The sequence below is a fragment of the Erythrolamprus reginae genome, chromosome 1, assembly GCF_031021105.1.
Source record: "Erythrolamprus reginae isolate rEryReg1 chromosome 1, rEryReg1.hap1, whole genome shotgun sequence".
NCBI classification, from domain to species: Eukaryota; Metazoa; Chordata; class Lepidosauria; order Squamata; family Dipsadidae; genus Erythrolamprus; species Erythrolamprus reginae.
Window position 1 is genome coordinate 139,012,240 of NC_091950.1, and position 19,623 is coordinate 139,031,862.

General features: G+C 41.7%; 1 protein-coding gene across 3 annotated transcripts in view; it reads right to left on the reverse strand.

Moving 5' to 3' along the window:
• Positions 1-19,623, reverse strand: part of MYRF (myelin regulatory factor) — a 147,700-nt gene that overhangs the window by 30,463 nt on the left and 97,614 nt on the right. For 2 of the 3 annotated variants that reach the window (XM_070766919.1, XM_070766928.1), the window contains 4 exons: positions 12,507-12,702; positions 10,936-11,012; positions 9,768-9,878; positions 5,449-5,539 (listed from right to left, as the gene is read on the reverse strand). In XM_070766919.1, the coding sequence (XP_070623020.1) occupies positions 5,449-5,539; positions 9,768-9,878; positions 10,936-11,012; positions 12,507-12,702 (475 nt within the window). Of the gene's footprint in view, positions 1-4,466; positions 4,533-5,448; positions 5,540-9,767; positions 9,879-10,935; positions 11,013-12,506; positions 12,703-19,623 lie in introns of all 3 variants that reach the window. The other variant, XM_070766909.1, reaches the window with a different exon arrangement.

Here is a 19,623-nt window from a genome sequence, read left to right on the forward strand (position 1 = left end):
GGCTTTGCTGCGCTCAATGCCAGAGTCTCCCATGGCGGTGGCGGCGGCCCCGGTGCTCAGGGTCAGGGCAGGGGAAGGGGAAGCTCAAGACAAAAGGGATCCAGGTCCCAGGACTCAAAGCCGGGATTCCAGGCCGGTCAGTTGGGTGGTCAGACACTACCCCCAAGGGAGATGGCTTAGGTCGGTGGGGGAAGAAGAGGCGGCAGCGGTGGGCAGCAGTAAGCGACAGCGGCGGAAAAAGAGGCAGCCGTGCCCTTTGGTGCTTGAGGTGAGTTAGGGTGGTCTTGTCCGCCCGCAAGGCTTGGCTTCAAGTGGAGTGTACCAATGCTTCGAGAATTAAAGGGGAGGGATTGGGAGGCTGGGGCGGAAGCGGAGCTTTTATTTAAAGAAGAAGGACGGCTGGGATGGCGGGGGGAGAGTTAAAACACACAGTACTGTACATTGGGCGGCCATGGGAAAACCCGTGGTATTCAAAAAAAACCGCAAAGTATTTTTTCCATTAATATTTTTTGAAAATCAGTGGTGTAGCTTTTCTGCGAAAGTCGGACCCGCAAAATTCAAGGGACCACTGTACTGCTAATCCAACTTTCTACCCTCACGTGCTCCCTTCAAAATTCTTCACACTATTGTCACCCATATTAACTGAGAGAGCAATTGAAATACTAGTCAAAGTTTACTAAAAGAGCAATAGGGTAAGCCAAGAAACAAAAAATAAAGATTGTATCAAGCTGATTCTAGTACTGTAGTTTTATCCTACGTATCTCTGGCAATTAGACTTCTAGGGTACGTGGCTTAAATGCTATGTTTTCATACAGAGTTGAACATCAAATAGGGATTCCTGGGATGCTGCAGTGGGATTTCAAATAGTAAAGACACCAGTGTTTCAAAAGATAATTCAATCAATGAACACAATATATGAGCACAAAGTATGAGCATACTTTGTCCTGTATATATTGACTTAGTATGCAACAGTTGCTGAATAATTTATTGTCCTTATAAACAGAGTATACACATTGATAATGATTTTATTCATATGCAGCATTTCTATATAATTCCTGATCAAAATAAAAACATAGTGTGCTTTAAACAACTGAAACAATAAGAAAAACAACTTTAAAATAAACCATACAAATTAAAAGCAGTACAAAAGCAGTATAAAATGGAACAAACCACTGAGGGGCAGTTTAAAATGCTATAAAATAATTTACAAAGGTTGTGTTTTTACTTTTTCAGGGAAAAACTGGGAGAACGCTGTTTCAATCTTCCACGTTTATGAGTACTGGATCTCCAGAAAGTTTCTTCATTTCTTATACTATTACAATCCAAATGTCCTGTTACTTTAATAAGATCTGTCTCACAGGATGTCTACATTTCAAAGGATTCCCCCACCACCACACACACAAAGAATGTATCTGTGCCACAAAGATATTGGTGGCCTTTGACAAGCTCTATTTTTTCATCCCTCTGGGCAGAAGTAATTTGCTTTGGCATCTGCTTCAGAATATCATACATAACGACTCAGAATGCTGCTTGAATGGCTCAGCTTTGAGGGGGAGGGAATGGTAGCTACAGATGGGCCTGGGAATGGGCACCATTTAGGTTTTACTTTGCTGTCAGTGTTAACAATTACAATTGCTCACATCTTTCTCATATATACTAGCATTTGCCGACTATCCTATGGTATTTAGATTCTAATCTCTCTTAAACAAGGTGGTGCCTTTACATTACATTGAAAAGACATTTTTAAAATCAATAAGGAATACATCTCTTAAATCATTAATATCAAGATTTTATAAACATGGGAATAGTGTATTTCCAACCAGCTGCTGTGGCCTAGAGGTGGAGCTCTTGCCTCCCAATCAGGACATTGTAAGTTCGATCCTAGGTAAAGAGAGATGTAAGGGTCTCCTACTTGGGCAGGAGGGTTGGACTAGATCAGAGGTCCCCAACCGCCGGTCCGCGGACCGGCACCGGGCCGTTGGGGGTTTTCAGCCGGTCCGTGGCGCCAGGGCCCCCTCGGCCTTTCCGCACCACCAGCGGCGCTCCCCCCGCCAGCCAGCCAAGCCCCGCGCCCGCCGGAACCGGCTCCTCGCTCTCCCCCCGCCGCCCGCCGCGTTTGCAGGAGGTGGGGAGGGTCGGGCGGCCCCCCCTTCCCTCCCTCCGCCCGCCGCTGCGCCTCCTTGACGCCGAGAGGAAATGCCGGCAAAGGCTTTTCTCAGCGGAGGTCTTCAATGTCGGGGGCGCACGGGCGGTTGCACGCGCTCCCTATCTCCCTGCTAGCCCACTCGGAGTATTCAAAATAAGAAAAACCTTTGCCGGCGAAGGCTTTTCTTATTTTGAATATTCCGAGTGGGCTAGCAGGGAGATAGGGAGCGCGTGCAACCGCCTGTGCGCCCCCGACATTGAATATCACCTTCGCCGGCCCCACCTCTCCTGCAAACCCCCTTGCTGAGAGCCCGGGGCGAAAGTGCTCTCGCAAAGGTGAGGCGGGCAGGGCGTGCGCGCGTCACCGCTGAGAAGAACGGAGAACGAGAGTGAGTGATAGCAACAGACAGCAAGATAGAGAGAAAGTGAGAAAGAGAGAGTGAGAGAAAGGGGGGGAGAAAGAGATAGCAAGAGAGAGAACAAGAGAGAGAAAGAGCGTGAGAAAGAAAACAAGAAAGAGTGAGAGAGAGAGAAAGCAAAAGAGACAGAAAGAAAACAAGAGAGAGAAAGTGAGAAGAAGAGAGAGAAAGAGGGGGAGGGAGAGAGAAGGAGAGGGAGAAAGAGAGAGGGAGAGGGGGGAGAGATAGCAAGAGAGGGAGAGAGAGAAAGAGAGAGGGAAAGGGGGGAGAGATAGCAAGAGAGGGAAAGAGAGAAAGAGAGAGGGAAAGGGGAGAGAGGGGGGAGAGAAAGAGAGAGGGAGAGAGAGAGGAGATAAAGGAAGAGGAGAGAGAGAAAGGAAGAGAAAGAAAGAAAGAGGGATAGAAAGAGAGAGAGAGTGAGAGATGCTCAGTGAGCCTTTCTTTGAAGTTGCCTTTCTTTCTTTCTTTCTTTCTTTCTTGCTTTCTCTTTCTTGCTTTCTTTCTTGCTCTTTTTCTTTCTCTCTTTTACCTTCCCTTCCTCTATTTCTTCTTTTCTTTCTCCTTCCTACCTTCTTCCCTTACTCTCCCCTTTCATAAGTTTCCTTGCTTCCTTCCTCTGTTCCTGTCCCTTCCCCCCTTCTTTCTTTCCTTCCTTCCTTTCCTCCCTCCATTTCTTGCTTTCCTTTTCCTTCCTCCCTTCTTTCCTCCCTCATTCTCTTCTTTCACTCCTTCCTCTTACTCTCCCCTTTCACACCTTTCCTTGCTTCCTTTGCACCCTTCTTCTGTTCCTGTCCCTTCCCTCTTTCCTTCCTTCCTTCCCACCCTCCGTCCATTCATTCACCCATTCCTCTCTTGATCGCCCCTTTTACGGCGCCGCTGACAGCTAGCCCCCCCCCCACCGGGCCATGGAAAACTGGTCTAGCTTAAAGCCGGTCCCTGTTGCAAAAAAGGTTGGGGACCTCTGGACTAGATGACCTGCAAGGTCCCTTCCAACCCTGTTAATCTGATCCAACCATAGGATAAAATTCAGCTAGTTCTATACTAATACTATGCAAATTTTTAAATCTTCAATTTTATTCCTTTTAATTATTACACACATTTTTGTGATTTCACTCTTACATTATTGTTGCTTTTGCTTATATTTTGTTCACCATGCATCAAAAGAAAATAAAGCAAAAAACAACAATAACCTAACACAGAACTATAAATTAGTGATATTACCTAACTACTATTACCATACAGACAATTACTAAAAATACACGATGCAGCAAATCCATCTCTTTCCAGGCAAGTGACATGGTACAATCGCATATACAATTGTGTATACATTGCACAATCTTACTGGTATGAAAATATGTGCAATTCACAGGTGCTTCTAATGCATAACCAAACCACATATTTGTGCTAATGCAGACAGGGGACCCTAATTGGTCAAATTGGATGCAGCTAAATAAGCATCGTGGATATAATTCTATTCTATTTTATTTATTTTGTCAAGTATATATTGGTAGTATGCAAAGATATAATGAAGTTTATATATATGACATTAGCAAAACATTAGGACAGGGGATGGTAGGCACTCTGGTGCACTTATGCACACCTCTTACTGACCTCTTAGGAATCAGGTAAGGTCAACAGTCTAAGAGTAAAGTTTTGGGGGTTAGGTGATGATACTACAGAGTCAGGTAGTAAGTTCCATGCATTAATTACTCAGTTACTAAAACTGAGTATTTCCTGCAGTTGAGTTTGGAGTGGTTTACTTTAAGTTTGTATCTGTTGTGTGCTGGTGTGTTGTGGTTGAAGCTGAAGTAAGAAATTTGCAACTGCTTTACCCACTAATCTACAACAAAGGTCCCCCACCCCCACCACCCCGGAGACTGCATAAGTCAGCATGTTACTTACTTGTCTGCAGACTCCGGGGTCCCCGTCTGCCCTCTGTTTGTGTTTTACCCCGGAACCGGCCCTTTGCTAGAGGAAATGGACACAGCACTTAAAAAGGCAGCAGGGCGGAGACAGCCAACTACAAAGTAACAGCTTAGTGTCCTCCTTATTTGCTTACTAACTTTGGCAGTGAAAGAGCCACAGCTGACTTCTTCCACTTGCCTTTTCCTAAGGTTATTCCATCTAAAGCAAAGAAATGTTCCACTTGTTTACTCAGATTGTTAAACAGAGATTGCTAAGAAATTTGATTCATTGACCCTATTTGGGGGCATCGTTTTCACAAATATTTCAAAGTCAAAAGGGCAGAAATATCCCCACTTATATACCCCCAAATAGGGTCAACGAATCAAATTTCTTAGCAAATTGCCCCTAGATGAAATTAGTCATAATACTTCTACAAGTTTCCCTCATCTGTATTTAACAGAGGACTTTAATGCATATGTCTGCAAAAGTGCTATCTCTGGGGTAGGTTTAACTTCAACAAAACTGATGAGCCATAAGACTTGCCTTGCAACTTGTCTCACAAAAACAGGGAAATTTGATAACTGGTGGTATTGGTCATGTAACACAATTACATGATTAATATGGACATGTAAAATCTATTATTCAATATCCCTAGGTACCCTCCAAGAATAAACTTGCTTTCCTTGCATGTAATATTTATTTCAAACCTATAAACCTAGAAAGCATTGGGATTTTTTGAGTATAAGCATTTACCAAAGGCCTTCTTTGTGTAGAAGAGAGAGTCAGGGTTCAGGAAGCTAAACAAGATTAGGGTAGAGGATATTGTGAATGAGAAAAGAAAAGCAAGGAACACTATGGAACAAGGGGTAGGCTGGTATTGGGTTTAAGAACATGAAGGAACTTTTGTGAAGTAAAGGATAAAGCTCTAAATGTTCACAATCATGGGAGGATATGTTGCAAGGGAAAGGAATTGACTTACTCTAACAATGATGCGCTCTGAGATATGAGCAGCCAGAGTGTAGTTCTGGTTCTGAGAATGAGCTTGCAAAGCCACAACCAACATGAAGTATCTGAAATGAGACAGGATCAGATAAGAAGAGGTTTTCACCAATTCACAGATGGAAACATAGCACATGTGAAATATGAGATTTTCTTAAAAAACATAATGAACACTTTATCAAAGCACTCCAATCTTCAATACAAGATAATCTTCAAAGGTATTCCGTTCCTTAATGCAATAAAGAAAACATTGTCAGACATTTGAACAAATCTACTTAACACTAAATTGCATTCACAACATACTGAGAAGATCCATCAGCCCTATCAAAATATTAGGAAATTCAAAGTTGATTTTTTTTTCTAAGTCTATCTGCTTTTCAAGCTATTATTTTATGTTACAATTTTACAAAAGCAAATCTGAAGTATTAAATTCCAATCACACATTTCACAATTCAGTTTTGTTCCATTGTCTTAAAAGAGAGAACAATTTGAGATCTGTGGTTGAGAAACAAGGGGGCAATACAGATATTCTGCTTGTGTAGCACTGACAGTGTAAATAAAGCTCCCTGTATGGGTCTGGCAAGTCCTTCTCACAGAAAAAGTCTAGCGTTATTTCAAATGAACAGCTATGAACAGTTTGGGGTGTTCTACCAGTATGAACAGCATGTATTTTCTAAGGCAACATCCAAGCAATAGATTTGCCATGTTCCTCTCCTCTCTTATCCCACAGCTGGAAGGAAATTATGCCACTCTTAATCTGAATCCCCTAAAATATAATGTCTTTACTAGGCACTTGGAACAAATCTGTGTTGCATTTTTGTCTAACAGCTTTAGTGCAAAACAGTCTAAGGGCAATGATTGGTGGTTCCCTTAGCTGAAATTTCAGCCTCCTCCTTGTGGCACTCACAAAACTCTGCTTTCTCTATGCGCTATCATCCCCCACCCCATGTTCCTAATGCATTAATAATTGAATATTTTATTTACCTTTTGTTAAAATTTACATTTATAGGTCGCCTTTCTCCGCTTTTCTGAGTCATCCAGTCAGGGAGACTCAGTGGATTCAGGACTCAGTTAATTTTTACTATTATTGTTTCTTGAAACTTTGGATCAACAAATGGCCTATTCAACTTACGGACCCTTAGGTGGCAGCAAAAAGTTGGGCAAATACATTATTTTGTATCTCTTGACGACCATCCAATGCAGCCATGGAATAAGTCCTACTGAAGAACCCGACTCTGGGAAAGGCTTAGCTATGGGAAATCAGTATGGGATCTGTAAACTATAAATTTCTAAATTTCATGATAGAGAATATAAAGAGAGGAAGGAAGTAGCCGGAGCTTCCCTCGAAACAGCAGCATGGGAAAGCCATTGCCTGCAAGGAGGCTACTGTACACAATTGCAAGACACAAAGCCCTTTCGATTACATTTCCAACTACAGGCACAGGATGGTCAATTTCAGGGCTTTGTACTGATCAACCAATTAATTTTAAAAAGAAAAGTGGCTGCAGAAGACAGAGCTCTGATCTTGCAAACACAAGAGGACTAAAAGGCAAATGAGTATGACAGAGCCAGACTGAAGAGATGGTCTCAAAGGAATCCAGCAAAATCCACTGGAACTACAAGACTGTTGGCAAAAGTGTGTCAAATTGGACTGCCTTCCCAATAAACTTCACCACTTTGCCTGGATGTAGCTTTTTGAGATGGCACCATAGAAAAACATTTCCAGAGCGTAGCACCCTAGGCCATCCTCAGATGACTCAGTTGTAAGAAGATACTGAGATACAGGTAGAGAGACATGTAGACAGGCACCTTATTTATGGTCATTTGCATAGCACAAAAAAGTTTGTGAGGCAGATTGGGTACAAGAGAATAACTGACCCACTTATTCAGTGCAATTCTTTAGTAGATCTTGAATTTGGGTGTCCCTTGATGGAATCCTTATTTATTTATTTTATTTATTTATTAGATTTGTATGCCGCCCCTCTCCGCAGACTCGGGGCGGCTCACAACAATAATAAAAACAATGTATCACAAATCTAATATTAAAAAGTATCTAAAAACACCTTATTTAAAAAAGCAAGACATACACTCAACATACCATGCATAAATTATATAGGCCAGGAGGAGATGTCTCAATTTCCCCATGCCTGACGGCAGAGGTGGGTTTTAAGAAGTTTGCAAAAGGCAAGGAGGGTGGGGGCAATCCTAATCTCTGGGGGGAGCTGGTTCCAGAGGGTCGGGGCTGCCACAGAGAAGGCTCTGCTCCTGGGTCCCGCCAGAAGACATTATTTAGTCGACGGGACCCAGAGAAGGCCAACTCTGTGGGACCTAACTGGATTCTTGCGGCAGAAGGCAGTCCCGGAGATATTCTGGTCCGATGCCATGAAGGGCTTTATAGGTTATAACCAACATGACTGGAAACTGACCGGAATTGTAATCGGAAACTGATCGGCAACCAATGCAGACTGCGGAGTGTTGGTGTGACATGGGCATACCCAGGGAAGCCCATGATTGCTCTCGCAGCTGCATTCTGCACGATCTGAAGTTCCCGAACACTTTTCAAATATAGCCCCATGTAGAGAGCATTACAGTAGTCGAACCTCGAGGTGATGAGGGTATGAGTGACTGTGAGCAGTGACTCCCGGTCCAGATAGGGCCGCAACTGGTGCACCAGGCGAACCTGGGCAAATGCCCCCCTCGCCAGAGCTGAAATGTAATGTAAGCTGTGGAGCGAGGAGGATGCCCAAATTGCAGACCCTCTCTGAGGGGGTCAGTAATTCCCCCCCCCCCAGGGTAATGGACGGACAGATGGAATTGTCCTTGGGAGGCGAAACCCACAGCCACTCCGTCTTATCACGGTTGAGTTTGAGTCTGTTGACACCCATTCAGACCCCAACAGCCTCCAGGCACCGGCACATCACTTCCACTGCTTCGCTGACTGGACAAGGGGTGGAGATGTACAACTGGGTATCATCAGCGTACTGATGATACCTCACCCTATGCCCTTGGATGATCTCACCAAGCAGTTTCATGTAGATATTAAATAGTAGGGGGGAGAGGACCGACCCCTGAGGCACCCCACAAGGGAGAGACCTAGAGGTTGACCTCTGACCCTCACTAACACTGACCGCGACCGACTGGAGAGGTAGGAGGAGAACCACTGCAAGATGGTGCCTCCCACTCCCAACCCCTCCAGCCGGTGCAGAAGGATACCATGGTCAATGGTATCGAAAGCTGCTGAGAGGTCAAGAAGCACCAGGACAGAGGATAAACCCCTGTCCCGGGCCCACCAGAGATCATCCATCAACGCGACCAAAGCAGTTTCCATGCTGTAGCCGGGCCTGAAATCCGACTGCTGAGGGCCTAGATAATCGGCTTCTTCCAAGGACCACTGGAGCTGGAGTGCCACCACCTTCTCAACAACCTTCCCCATAAAGGGAAGGTTGCAGACTGGGCGATAGTTATTAATAATGGCTGGGTCCAGAGAAGGCTTCTTGAGGAAGGGGCGCACAAGTGCCTCCTTATAAGGAGCCGGAAAGGACCACCTCCCCAAGGAGGCATTCACAATCTCCTGGACCCAGTTCCGTGTGACCTCCATGCTGGCCGAGTCCAGCCAGGAGGGACACGGATCCAGTAAACAGGTGGCAGAACTCACAGCTCCAATGGCCTTGTCCACTTCATCAGGTGTCACCAGGTCAAACTCTTCCCAGACAGATGGACAAGTAATCATCAAAAATAGTTTAAATTCCACATTAATTTCTGTAATACACATTTGATTACTAACTTGAGAACCTTTATGTTGTAAAATAGCACTGGAAATCTTAAATAATTAATAATGATTTAATAATTTATTAGATTTGTATGCCACCACTCTCTGAAGACTTGGAGCAGCTCACAACAGTAATAAAAAATGTACAAATCCATACTTAAAAACATCTAAAACCGATATCATTAAAAAACATACAACGCAGTCATACCATTCATAAACCATAATAGCCAGGGGATCTCTCAATTACCCCATGCCTGGCGACATAGATGGGTCTTCAATAACTTACGAAAGGCAAGGAGGGTGGGGGCGGTTCTAATCTCCGACGACATTGTTTAGTCGACAGGACCCGGAGAAGGCCAACTCTGTGAGACCTAACTGGTCGCTGGGATTCGTGCGGCAGAAGGCGGTCCCGGAGGTATTCTGGTCCGATGCCATGTAGGGCTTTATGGGTCATTACCAACACTTTGAACTGTGCCTGGAAACTAATTGGTAGCCAATGCAGGCCGTGGAGTCACCATGTGGAAGCTTACCTTTGATCAGGATTAGGCTTCCCCTTCTTCCTCATGTTATTGGCCGTGGTCTCACTGAAGTGCAGCCGCCCCACTGTGACCTTTGTGACTTGCTCTGGAGGCAAATTGACCCTGAAAATAGAACAGAATAGAGTTGGAAGAGACCTTGGGGATCTTCTAAGCTAACCCCCTGCTACACCAGACAAATGATAATCCAATCTCTTCTTTAAAACTTCAACTGTTGGAGCATTTACAACTTTTGGAGGCAAGTTGTTCCACTGATTAACTGTTCTAAGTGTCAGGAATGTTCTCCTTAGTTCTAAGTTGCTTCTCTCCTTGAATAGTTCCCACCAATTGCTTCTTTTCCTGCCCTCAGGTGCTTTGGAGAGTAGCTTTACTCCTTCTTCTTTCTGGCAATCCCTGAGATATTGGAACACTGCAATCATGTCTTCCCTAATCCTTCTTTTCATTAAACTAGACAGACCAGTTCTTGCAACCGTTCTTCATATGTTTTATCCTCAAGCCTCCTAATTATCTTTGTTGTTCTTCTCTGCATTCTTTCTAGAGCCGTGGTTCTCAACCTGGGGGTCGGGACCTCTTTGGGGGTCGAATGGCCATTTCACAGGGGTCACCTAAAACCATGGGAAAAGACAAATTTTCCATGGTGTTAATAACTAAAGCTTCTATTCTGGTGCCTTGGAACACTTATACAATCCAACCAATCAGGTGTTTAGGGGTGTCCCTCTGATCTTCCTGCCAATCAGCTTAAAGCTCTGTTGGGAGAACTGGCACTAGACTTATGGTTGGAGGTCACCACAACACGAGGAACTGTATTAAGAGTTTAGTTTAGTTTAGTTTAGTTTATTTAGTTTAGAAAGGTTGAGAACCACATCTTTTTTATATTGTGGCAATCAAAACTGGATACAGTATTCCAAGTGTGGCCATACCAAGGCATTTTAAAGTAGTTATTAACACCTCACATGACCTTGAGGAGAGAACATTAGAATAACGGAGGACCTGCATCTGTCAATTAATCAATTGGACATTTTATAAAAATCTTGGATTAAGAGGTAGAGGGAACTGAGTTTAAAAAGAAAATAGAAGAAAGAGTAGAGGACTAAACATAGAAGTAAATACATAGCTTGACCCCAGTGCCTGACTTCTCCCTGAAGCCCTGAGTAGTACTCACATGACAGGATTAAAAGGTCTTTTGCTGCGGTCTGACTGCGACTGTTCTATGTTGATTGACTGGTTTAATGCTTCCAACTGGAAAAGAAAGAAAAAAAGATCCAGATCTATTTTAAAGACAGTTTTGAGTACATTGTTTTTCTTTATATGTATTTAAGTGTATTCCATTTTAAAGAGGCACTTTCATTTTAAAGAACTGCAGTAAAATACTTATATGTACTTGAGGCTGGCAATTACCTTCTTGTAGAAGAAAAGATATAAGGAACATTTGAACATATAAATTCACACAGACACAGAAATATGTAATTCCTAGATATAAATTTTGATGTGTATACCACAATTACTCTGTGGTAAGATGTAAGGTGTGGAATATGTTTATCCCACGCATGTTTAAATTCAGTTACTGTGGATTTACCAACCACGTCTGCTGGAGGTTTGTTCCAAGTATCTACTACTCTTTCAGTAAAATAATATTTTCCCTTGTTGCTTGTGACCTTTTTTATGGATATGTATTAAATTTAATTAAAAGCAAATGCTTTGTCAATCACTTTGACCTGGAACTTAGCTAGTCAAATATGCCACACAAATAAACCCAGATATGTGAGACAGCCTTCTGCCGCACGAATCCCAGCGGCCGGTTAGGTCCCACAAAGTTGGTCTTCTCCGGGTCCCGTCAACTAAACAATGTCGTCTGGCGTGACCCAGGGGAAGAGCCTTCTCTGTGGTGGCTCCGACCCTCTGGAACCAACTCCCCCCAGAGATTAGGACTGCCCCCACCCTCCTTGCCTTTCGTAAACTCCTTAAAACCCACCTCTGTCATCAGGCTTGTGGGAATTGAGACATCCCCCCCTTGCCTATGTAGTTTTGTGCATGATATGACTGTGTGTATATATTTTATTCCCTCGATTTTCGCGGGGGATGCGTTCCAAGACCACCCGTGAAAGTCGAATTTCCGCGAAGTAGAGATGAGGAAGTAAATACACTATTTTTGGCTATGAACAGTATCACAAGCCTTCCCTTAGCACTTTAAACCCCTAAACTGCAATTTCCCATTCCCTTAGCAACCATTTAGATTATTACTCACCATGTTTATTTATTAAAATTTATTTTAAAAAATGTTTTTTAAAGGTAGACGAAAATTTGGCAATGACATATGACATCATCAGGCGGGAAAAACCATGGTATAGGGGGAAAAACGCGAAGTATTTTTTAATTAATATTTTTGAAAAACCGTGGTATAGACGTTCCGCGAAGTTCGAAACCACGATAATCGAGGGAACACTGTATTGAGGTTTTTTTCTTTTTAGATTTTTTTATGTTAAATTGTTATTTTAGATTTTAATTATTAGATTTGTTACCATGTATTGTTTTTATCACTGTTGTGAGCCGCCCCGAGTCTGCGGAGAGGGGCGGCATACAAATCTAATAAATAATAATAATAATAAAATAATAATTTGTAATTTCATATTTTGGATTGTTCTATTTTTATTTAAAATTCCATGAAAAACTGTAAACAAAAAAATGTGCATACCACTCCCCCCAAAAAATTCAGTTCGCTATTCTTAGACTTGCCTTCACCCCGTGCAGTTTCAGATAGAAGCATTCAAGTGGCTTCAGACCCTCAGGAGTCTTGACATATTTGGGGTCTCCAATCATACCAATGTACACGGTGACTTGGAAGTGGTTCTTTTTCTGACACACGAAAGCATCGTCTCCCACAGAGAAATTGAAGCCTTTGTCTGCATCCACTCGGTATGTGGGCATAGGTCTGTAAACAAGAGAATAGTAGACAAGAGAACACACGTTGAACAAAAGAACAAATGGGAGCACCAATCAGACATGGCTATATCCACCTTTTGTTTATGGGCAGTCTTTTTTATTTTATTTTATTTTTTTATTCTTTGTCCAATATACAATACATATGAAAGAGAATAGACATTAAGTAATATATATATAATGATAGAAAGTAAGAAAGAAGAGAAGTAGGAGGAAAGGAGAGAAAATGTATGATATATGAGATAGGCACATCAGTGCACTTATGTACGCCCCTTACTGGCCTCTTAGGAAGCTGGAGAGGTCAATCGTGGAGAGTCTTAGGGAGAAATGTGTTGGTGGAAACCAGATTTTCAAATCTTTTCAGGTAGCCCAATGTGTTACTTAAAAAAAAAATCCCCCCAAATCCTGATCAAAAGTCAAAGTTGTAGTGGGGGGGGGGGGGGAAATGGCTGCACTCAAGTTGAACAACATCTTCAATCCTGCTAGAAGTGAACATGTGAGAAAGCATGGGAAATAGGGAAAGACAGTGGGTGCTGAGTCAGAGAAATGAGCAGGACAGAAGGAAAAGATCCCAGAGCAAAAGCAGAGTTCTGTGGGGGAGCTTAACAGCCTCTCAGTATTTTGCCTTCTTTTCCAAAAGTCCTGTACAGATTGAGGCTCCTCCTCAGACATACCAATGGCAACTGGATAAACTCTATCTACTGTCAGCACCTGTGGGGTGAGTGAACTTGGCAGGGTCTGTAAGGAGCCATTTAGGTCTTCCTCGTAGTAACAAGAAGGGACCCAACCTCCTAGACATGTGCCCTGAACAAAAAGCAGATGGTGGTCACAGAACAAGCTACCTTAGTCAGAAAGTATGAGAGGAATTTCCTTTCTCCTCTCCCCCCTCTTCACATTTCTGGTGATTTATTTTGCTATTCCTTCCTTCCTTCCTACGTATCTTGGCATTCTACTCTATTGAGAAATCAAAATTTTCCTGCCCATCACCTAAAAAGCAGACATAGACCTTTTCCTCCTTGATCTTACGCAATTGCAACTGTCTTTGGGTCCAACAGGGACTTCTGTAAAAAATATTCATCAGTAAAACGTGAGAGACATAGTTACAAAAGGGGAAATCAAAGCAAGCACGTGTACTCCTTCAAATGAATTCTATATACAATTCATTTGAGCTAATTACCGCTCCATGCATCGCTAAAACCAGAAAAGGCATTTTTAGTTGTCCGGGAGAATTGGGAAAGCTTCCACCCAGATGAATATGAACTATTTAATGTCCAAATTTCTATAGGTATTAAGATTTTTGGACTCCATTAGAGTAACTTCATACTGTTCTTAACACAGTCCGTATCCACCCAAGCAAGGCTATAAACAGCATAATGGGAATTAAATATGTCGTCAGGACAGTTTCAACATAGATAAACAATTACTGAAATAGACCTATTCAGTCCAGAGGTGGATTCCTCCAGGTTCAGACCGGATTGCCCAAATGATAGCGATCCACTGGTGACACCACATAACTGGATCAGCCAGTGCTGGTCTGTGTATGCCACACCTTTTTTTGTTGTTCAGCTGCTCGAAAAAGGGCCCTCCCGCCCACCCCCGAGTTTGTTTGTTTGTTTGTTTGTTTGTTTGTTTGTTTGTTTATTTAATTCTTTGTCCAATATACAATACATATGAAAGAGAATAGACATTAAGTAATATATAAAAAGATAGGAAGTAAAAAGGAAAAGAAGTAGATGGGAAGGAGAGAATATATATGATATAAGGGATAAGGAAAGACAATTGGACAGGGGACGATAGGCACATCAGTGCACTTACTGGCCTTGGAGAGGTCAATCGTGGAGAGTCTAAGGGAGAAATGTTGGGGGTTGACACTATTGAGTCCGGTAATGAGTTCCATGCTTCGACAACTCAATTGTTGAAGTCATATTTTTTACACTCAAGTTTGGAGCGATTAATATTAAGTTTGAAGCTGTTGCGTGCTCTTGTGTTGTTGCAGTTGAAGCTGAAATAGTTGTTGACCGGAAGGACATTGCAGCGTATGATCTTGTGGGCAATACTTAAATCGTGTTTTAGGCGCCGCAGTTCTAAGCTTTCAAGACCTAGGATAGTTAGTCTATTTTCGTAGGGTATTCTGTTTTGAGTGGAGGAGTGGAGGGCTCTTCTGGTGAAATATCTTTGGACGTTTTCGAGAGTGTTGATGTCTGAGATGTGGTGTGGGTTCCAGACAGATGAGCTGTATTCGAGAATGGGTCTGGCATAGGTTTTGTAGGCTCTGGTCAGTAGTGTGAGATTGCCAGAGCAGAAGCTACGTAGGATCAGGTTTACAACTCTGGAAGCCTTTTTGGCGATATTGTTGCAGTGGGCTTTAGCACTTAGGTCATTTGATATTAGTATTCCGAGGTCTTTTACTGAGTGTGGGTTGGCTGTGAGAATTTGTTTGTTCAGTTCATATATGAGGTTTGGATTCTTTTTGCCGATGTGGAGGGTAGAGCATTTGTTGGTTGAAATTTGAAGTTGCCAGGTGTTACCACCTTCTTTGCCTGAAGCACAGCTGATCAGCTCCTCAGCTGTGTTTCAGGCTGATTCCAACTCCTGAACATGCACAGAAGACTAATTGCACAACGGGATGCACACTCAGAAAACATCGCAATGCGAACCAGTGGGGCAGGTAAGTAGAACCCACCCCTGATTCAGTCATATACAAAATACAAAAGGAGACATATTCCACAGAAGCAGGCTTGGTAAGTCTTTTTCTTTACCATGATGCAAATGCCATTAATTGGCATAGGACCCAACCTTCATAACTTAAGCGTAGATGTCTGCAGAGAACTCTTCATGCTGCAAACTATAGACAAGGTGGCTTTGGCATAAACAAGGATTATGAGCTGCACCTTTTATAAAGGAGTTATAACCTAACAATATAATGTAACGTAACACAACATAGTATAATTGGAATATAACATGTCAAAGGGACTGGATACTTGAGGAACCACCTGTCTCCCACAATATCTGCCTGGTTGATTGAACATGGTCACATAAGTAATCTGGCCCTAAGCCATAATATTTTAAAACGTGAAACATTTTCTAACTAATAATAACAACAGAGTGGGAAGGGACCTTGGAGGTCTTCTAGTCCAACCCCCTGCTTAAGCAGGAAACTCTATACTACTTCAGACAAATGGGTATCCAACATCTTCTTAAAAACATCCAGTGTTGGAGCATTTACAACTTCTGGTGGTAGGCTGTTCCACAGATCCATTCATGCCACATGACTCACCACATGGTGAGGTCCCACAAAGTTGGCCTTCTCCAGGTCCCGTCAACTAGACAATGTCGTTTGATGGGACCTAGGGGAAGAGCCTTCTTGGTGGGGGTCCCGGCCCTCTTGAATCAGCTCCCCCCAGAGATTCACACTGCCCCCAACCTCCTCATCTTCCATAAAAGTTTAAAGACCTATCTGAGCCACCAAGCCTGGGGCCATTAGACCCTAGACCCCTGGCCGACGAGTGTAGTATGTCTTGCTGTTTGACCTGGCTCTTTGCCTATGGCTTTGATGAGGAAGAGGGAAAGTTGTTACTTCATTCCATCCAGTCCGTTGCACTGGCCATCTTTTATATTTTATATATTTTATTGTAATGTCTTTGATTATAAGCCACCCGGTGTCATTGGGTGGTATACAATTTTAACAATAAGCAAACCAACAAATGCCAAAGGTTTTTAATGTTTAATTGTAGTGTCAGGCTAGTGAAGATCCAATTAAACTGATTTATTGCTAATCATGCCTAGGCACAGAAATCCTCTCAATAGTTAGCACCTGCTTGGAATTAGATGAGGGTCAAAGGAATTCAAGGGACATTGGACTTAATTGACCTGTATACACTTTTCTGTATACTTGGTTCCCACATCAAACTGCCCTTAATGGAGTAAGCTTTTTTTAAACAATCAGAAACTGCCCTCCTATAACTTGAATCTCTTTGCCCATGCTCTACACATAGAACTCTACATTTCCTATGTGATACCTTTCAGTATTTGAAAGTACTATTATATCTTGCCTCACTGAATCATCCTATTTCCTTCAATCTCTCTTCACAGAACTCAGTTTCTACTCCTAGGATCATCTATATCATCTTTTTTCTGACCTTGTTCCAAAATCTCTGATCCTTCATTCCATTCCACTCAATACCATTAGGAACCATAGTCTTAGGAACCACGGATGAGCACACTTTCCTTTCTTTTCTAGCAAGCCACTCATCCCACTTAATTGTCATCCAGCCTATAATTAACTTGCTACAAATGAAGTATAAATGCTTTGCTTAAATTAAGATATATTATGCCCATAGCACTTTTAGTCTACTACAGACATTACTAGATTTAAGAGAAAATGAGGTAAGAACAAGTTCTGTCAGACTAATGAAATCATTCTAACACCTGGTAATTACTACATTGTTTTCAAGATGTTTTGATTTAATTTTCAAACATAGCTTGCATTTCTAGATAAAAGCCTATAGAAGTATGGGAACCAAGCAGGGGTGAAATGCTCTCGGTTCGCTCCTTCCTATTGGTTATTGGAGAGCTGGTCACAAAGGCAGTGCAAGGCTCCCCCCCCACACCCGGAAGCCACCATTTGGGTTCTTTTACTCTCTGTGCATGCCTAAAGCGTTTTGTGCATGTACAGAGGGTAAAAGAACCCAAATGACAGCATCCGAATGGGTGGGCGGAGCCTCATGCTGCCTTCACGACTAGCTCTCCGATGACTGACAGGCATGAGCAAACTGGGAACATTTCACTCCTGGAAATATCAAGATGAGTTTAAACTCTTAGTATTGGAAGATAAATATGATCTAACAAATGTACAATGAATTCCATTATTGAAATACTGAAAATGTAGGATACAATTTGTTGGTACTGAAAAAAGTGATGTACAACTCATCCTCACTCTTACAACCATCACAGTATCCTGTCAGCCATATCACAATTTTAGTGCTTGACAACCGATATCTATTTATGATTATTAGAGCATCTTGGAGTCATGTGATCTCTATTTCTGACCTTCCCAGCTGTCTTCCCACAAATAAAGGGGGGATGCTGGCTTCACTTAACAATAAGATTCACTTAACGACTGCAGCAAAAAGCTTGTAAAATTGGGCATATCACATAAAGTCTCCGAGTCTATGGAGAGGGGTGGCATACAAATCTAATTAATAATGATAATGATAATGATAATGATAATAATAATAATAATAAAGAATAACTGCATCACCTAGTGATGGAAATTCTGGCCCCAATTGTGATTGTAAACTGAGGATTACCAGTATCATTCTTGAGAAGATCCATTTAAAAAAACAACAACAACCATATAGGAGCTCTTTAAATGTAGATTGGAACACAATACAGAACAATTCAAGAATAAATTAAATAGAATTAACTATTCTATTAATTAACTAACAAAATGCAGGAAAAATGAATGAGAACAGATGAGTCTCAAACCAAAACAAGAAATAAGGACAACAGATTAGGAATCCCCTAAAATATGAATAATATTCCAGATCCTTTTGAAGATATGGGGAGATTCAGAAAGTTATCATTATTTCTCTGAATTTCAGGCAGTAAAGATGTCAAGGTGTCACCATAATTTCCACAGATACATTATCTTCAGATAAGATAAAAGTTTCAGGACACTGTAATGTTTATAAGAATGGAGAGGTTCAGGTCCACCTAATTGAACCATCGGTGGATGTCTTTGGTCAAAGCATTCATTATTTGCCTGAACTATCTCAGAAACTAGCTGTTGTGAGGATAAAACAAAGTGAAGCCCTCACATAAGTCACAGCTCCTAGGCAAAAGAAAGATATAAATAAAATAAATACAAAAAAAATAATCATTAGAAACTCTTCTAGGGTAGAAAATTAAGATAAGAATATAATAGATAGGATATTATGGATTATAAATGTACATCTGTCTATTGAAAAACAGATGAAAGCGAAGACTTTGCAAAATTTCAGATCATTCTGAATAACTGCTGCCAAAATCACTCCGCAAACACCTGGAAGCAGTCCATGAAACATTCCTGAGAAAGGATTATGCTGAAAGTCAACAAACATATTTTTTTTAGTCATTTGCTGCACATTCATTTTGTGTACAGTAGTCCCTCACCTATCGCTGGTGTTACGTTCCAGACCTGGCCGCGATAGGTGAAATCCGCGATGGGGAATTTATCGACTGATAGTACTTATTTAAGTATTTATATTGTAATTGTTTGGTAAGTTTTCATTGTTTTAAGTGTTTATAAACCCTTCCCACACAGTATTTATTTTAGATACAGTATTTAAATACAGTATTTACAATTTTAGATATATATTTTTTTTTTTAAAAACGTGCCGATCGAGTTCGGCGGGCTGTTTAAATCTGCCGATCGACTTCCTCAGAAACCCGCGATGAAGTGAAGCCGCAGTAGGTGAAGCGCAGTATAGCGAGGGATTACTGTATTCATACACTGGGTCAATAAATTGACTGAAAATAGCAGAATGCTAGCATGCGACTAGGGAATTAAGGTCATTCACTATCACTCTAGTTTTCTTCCCCACTTTTCAAATGTCTAGCTAAATTCAGTGATTGTTGATAATAATGGTTATTGATAGTAAGAAACACAAAACAGTATTAAAACATAACTGTGCTGGGTAGAATGTTGCAAATTATAGGTTTCGGAGAGTTGATGTAGTACAGGCAAATGGATATACAGTATACGGTATGTATATTGGAAAAGTAGTATTTATTTTCTCATTATACACATTTCTATCTTGCTGCAATCAAAAGGAGTCTTGGCAACTTACATAGAATACAGTAAGACAATTTAAAGCATCCACTTTGCCATATTGGTGGCTATTAGAAATTCATTCTTATTTCAATGCAACCA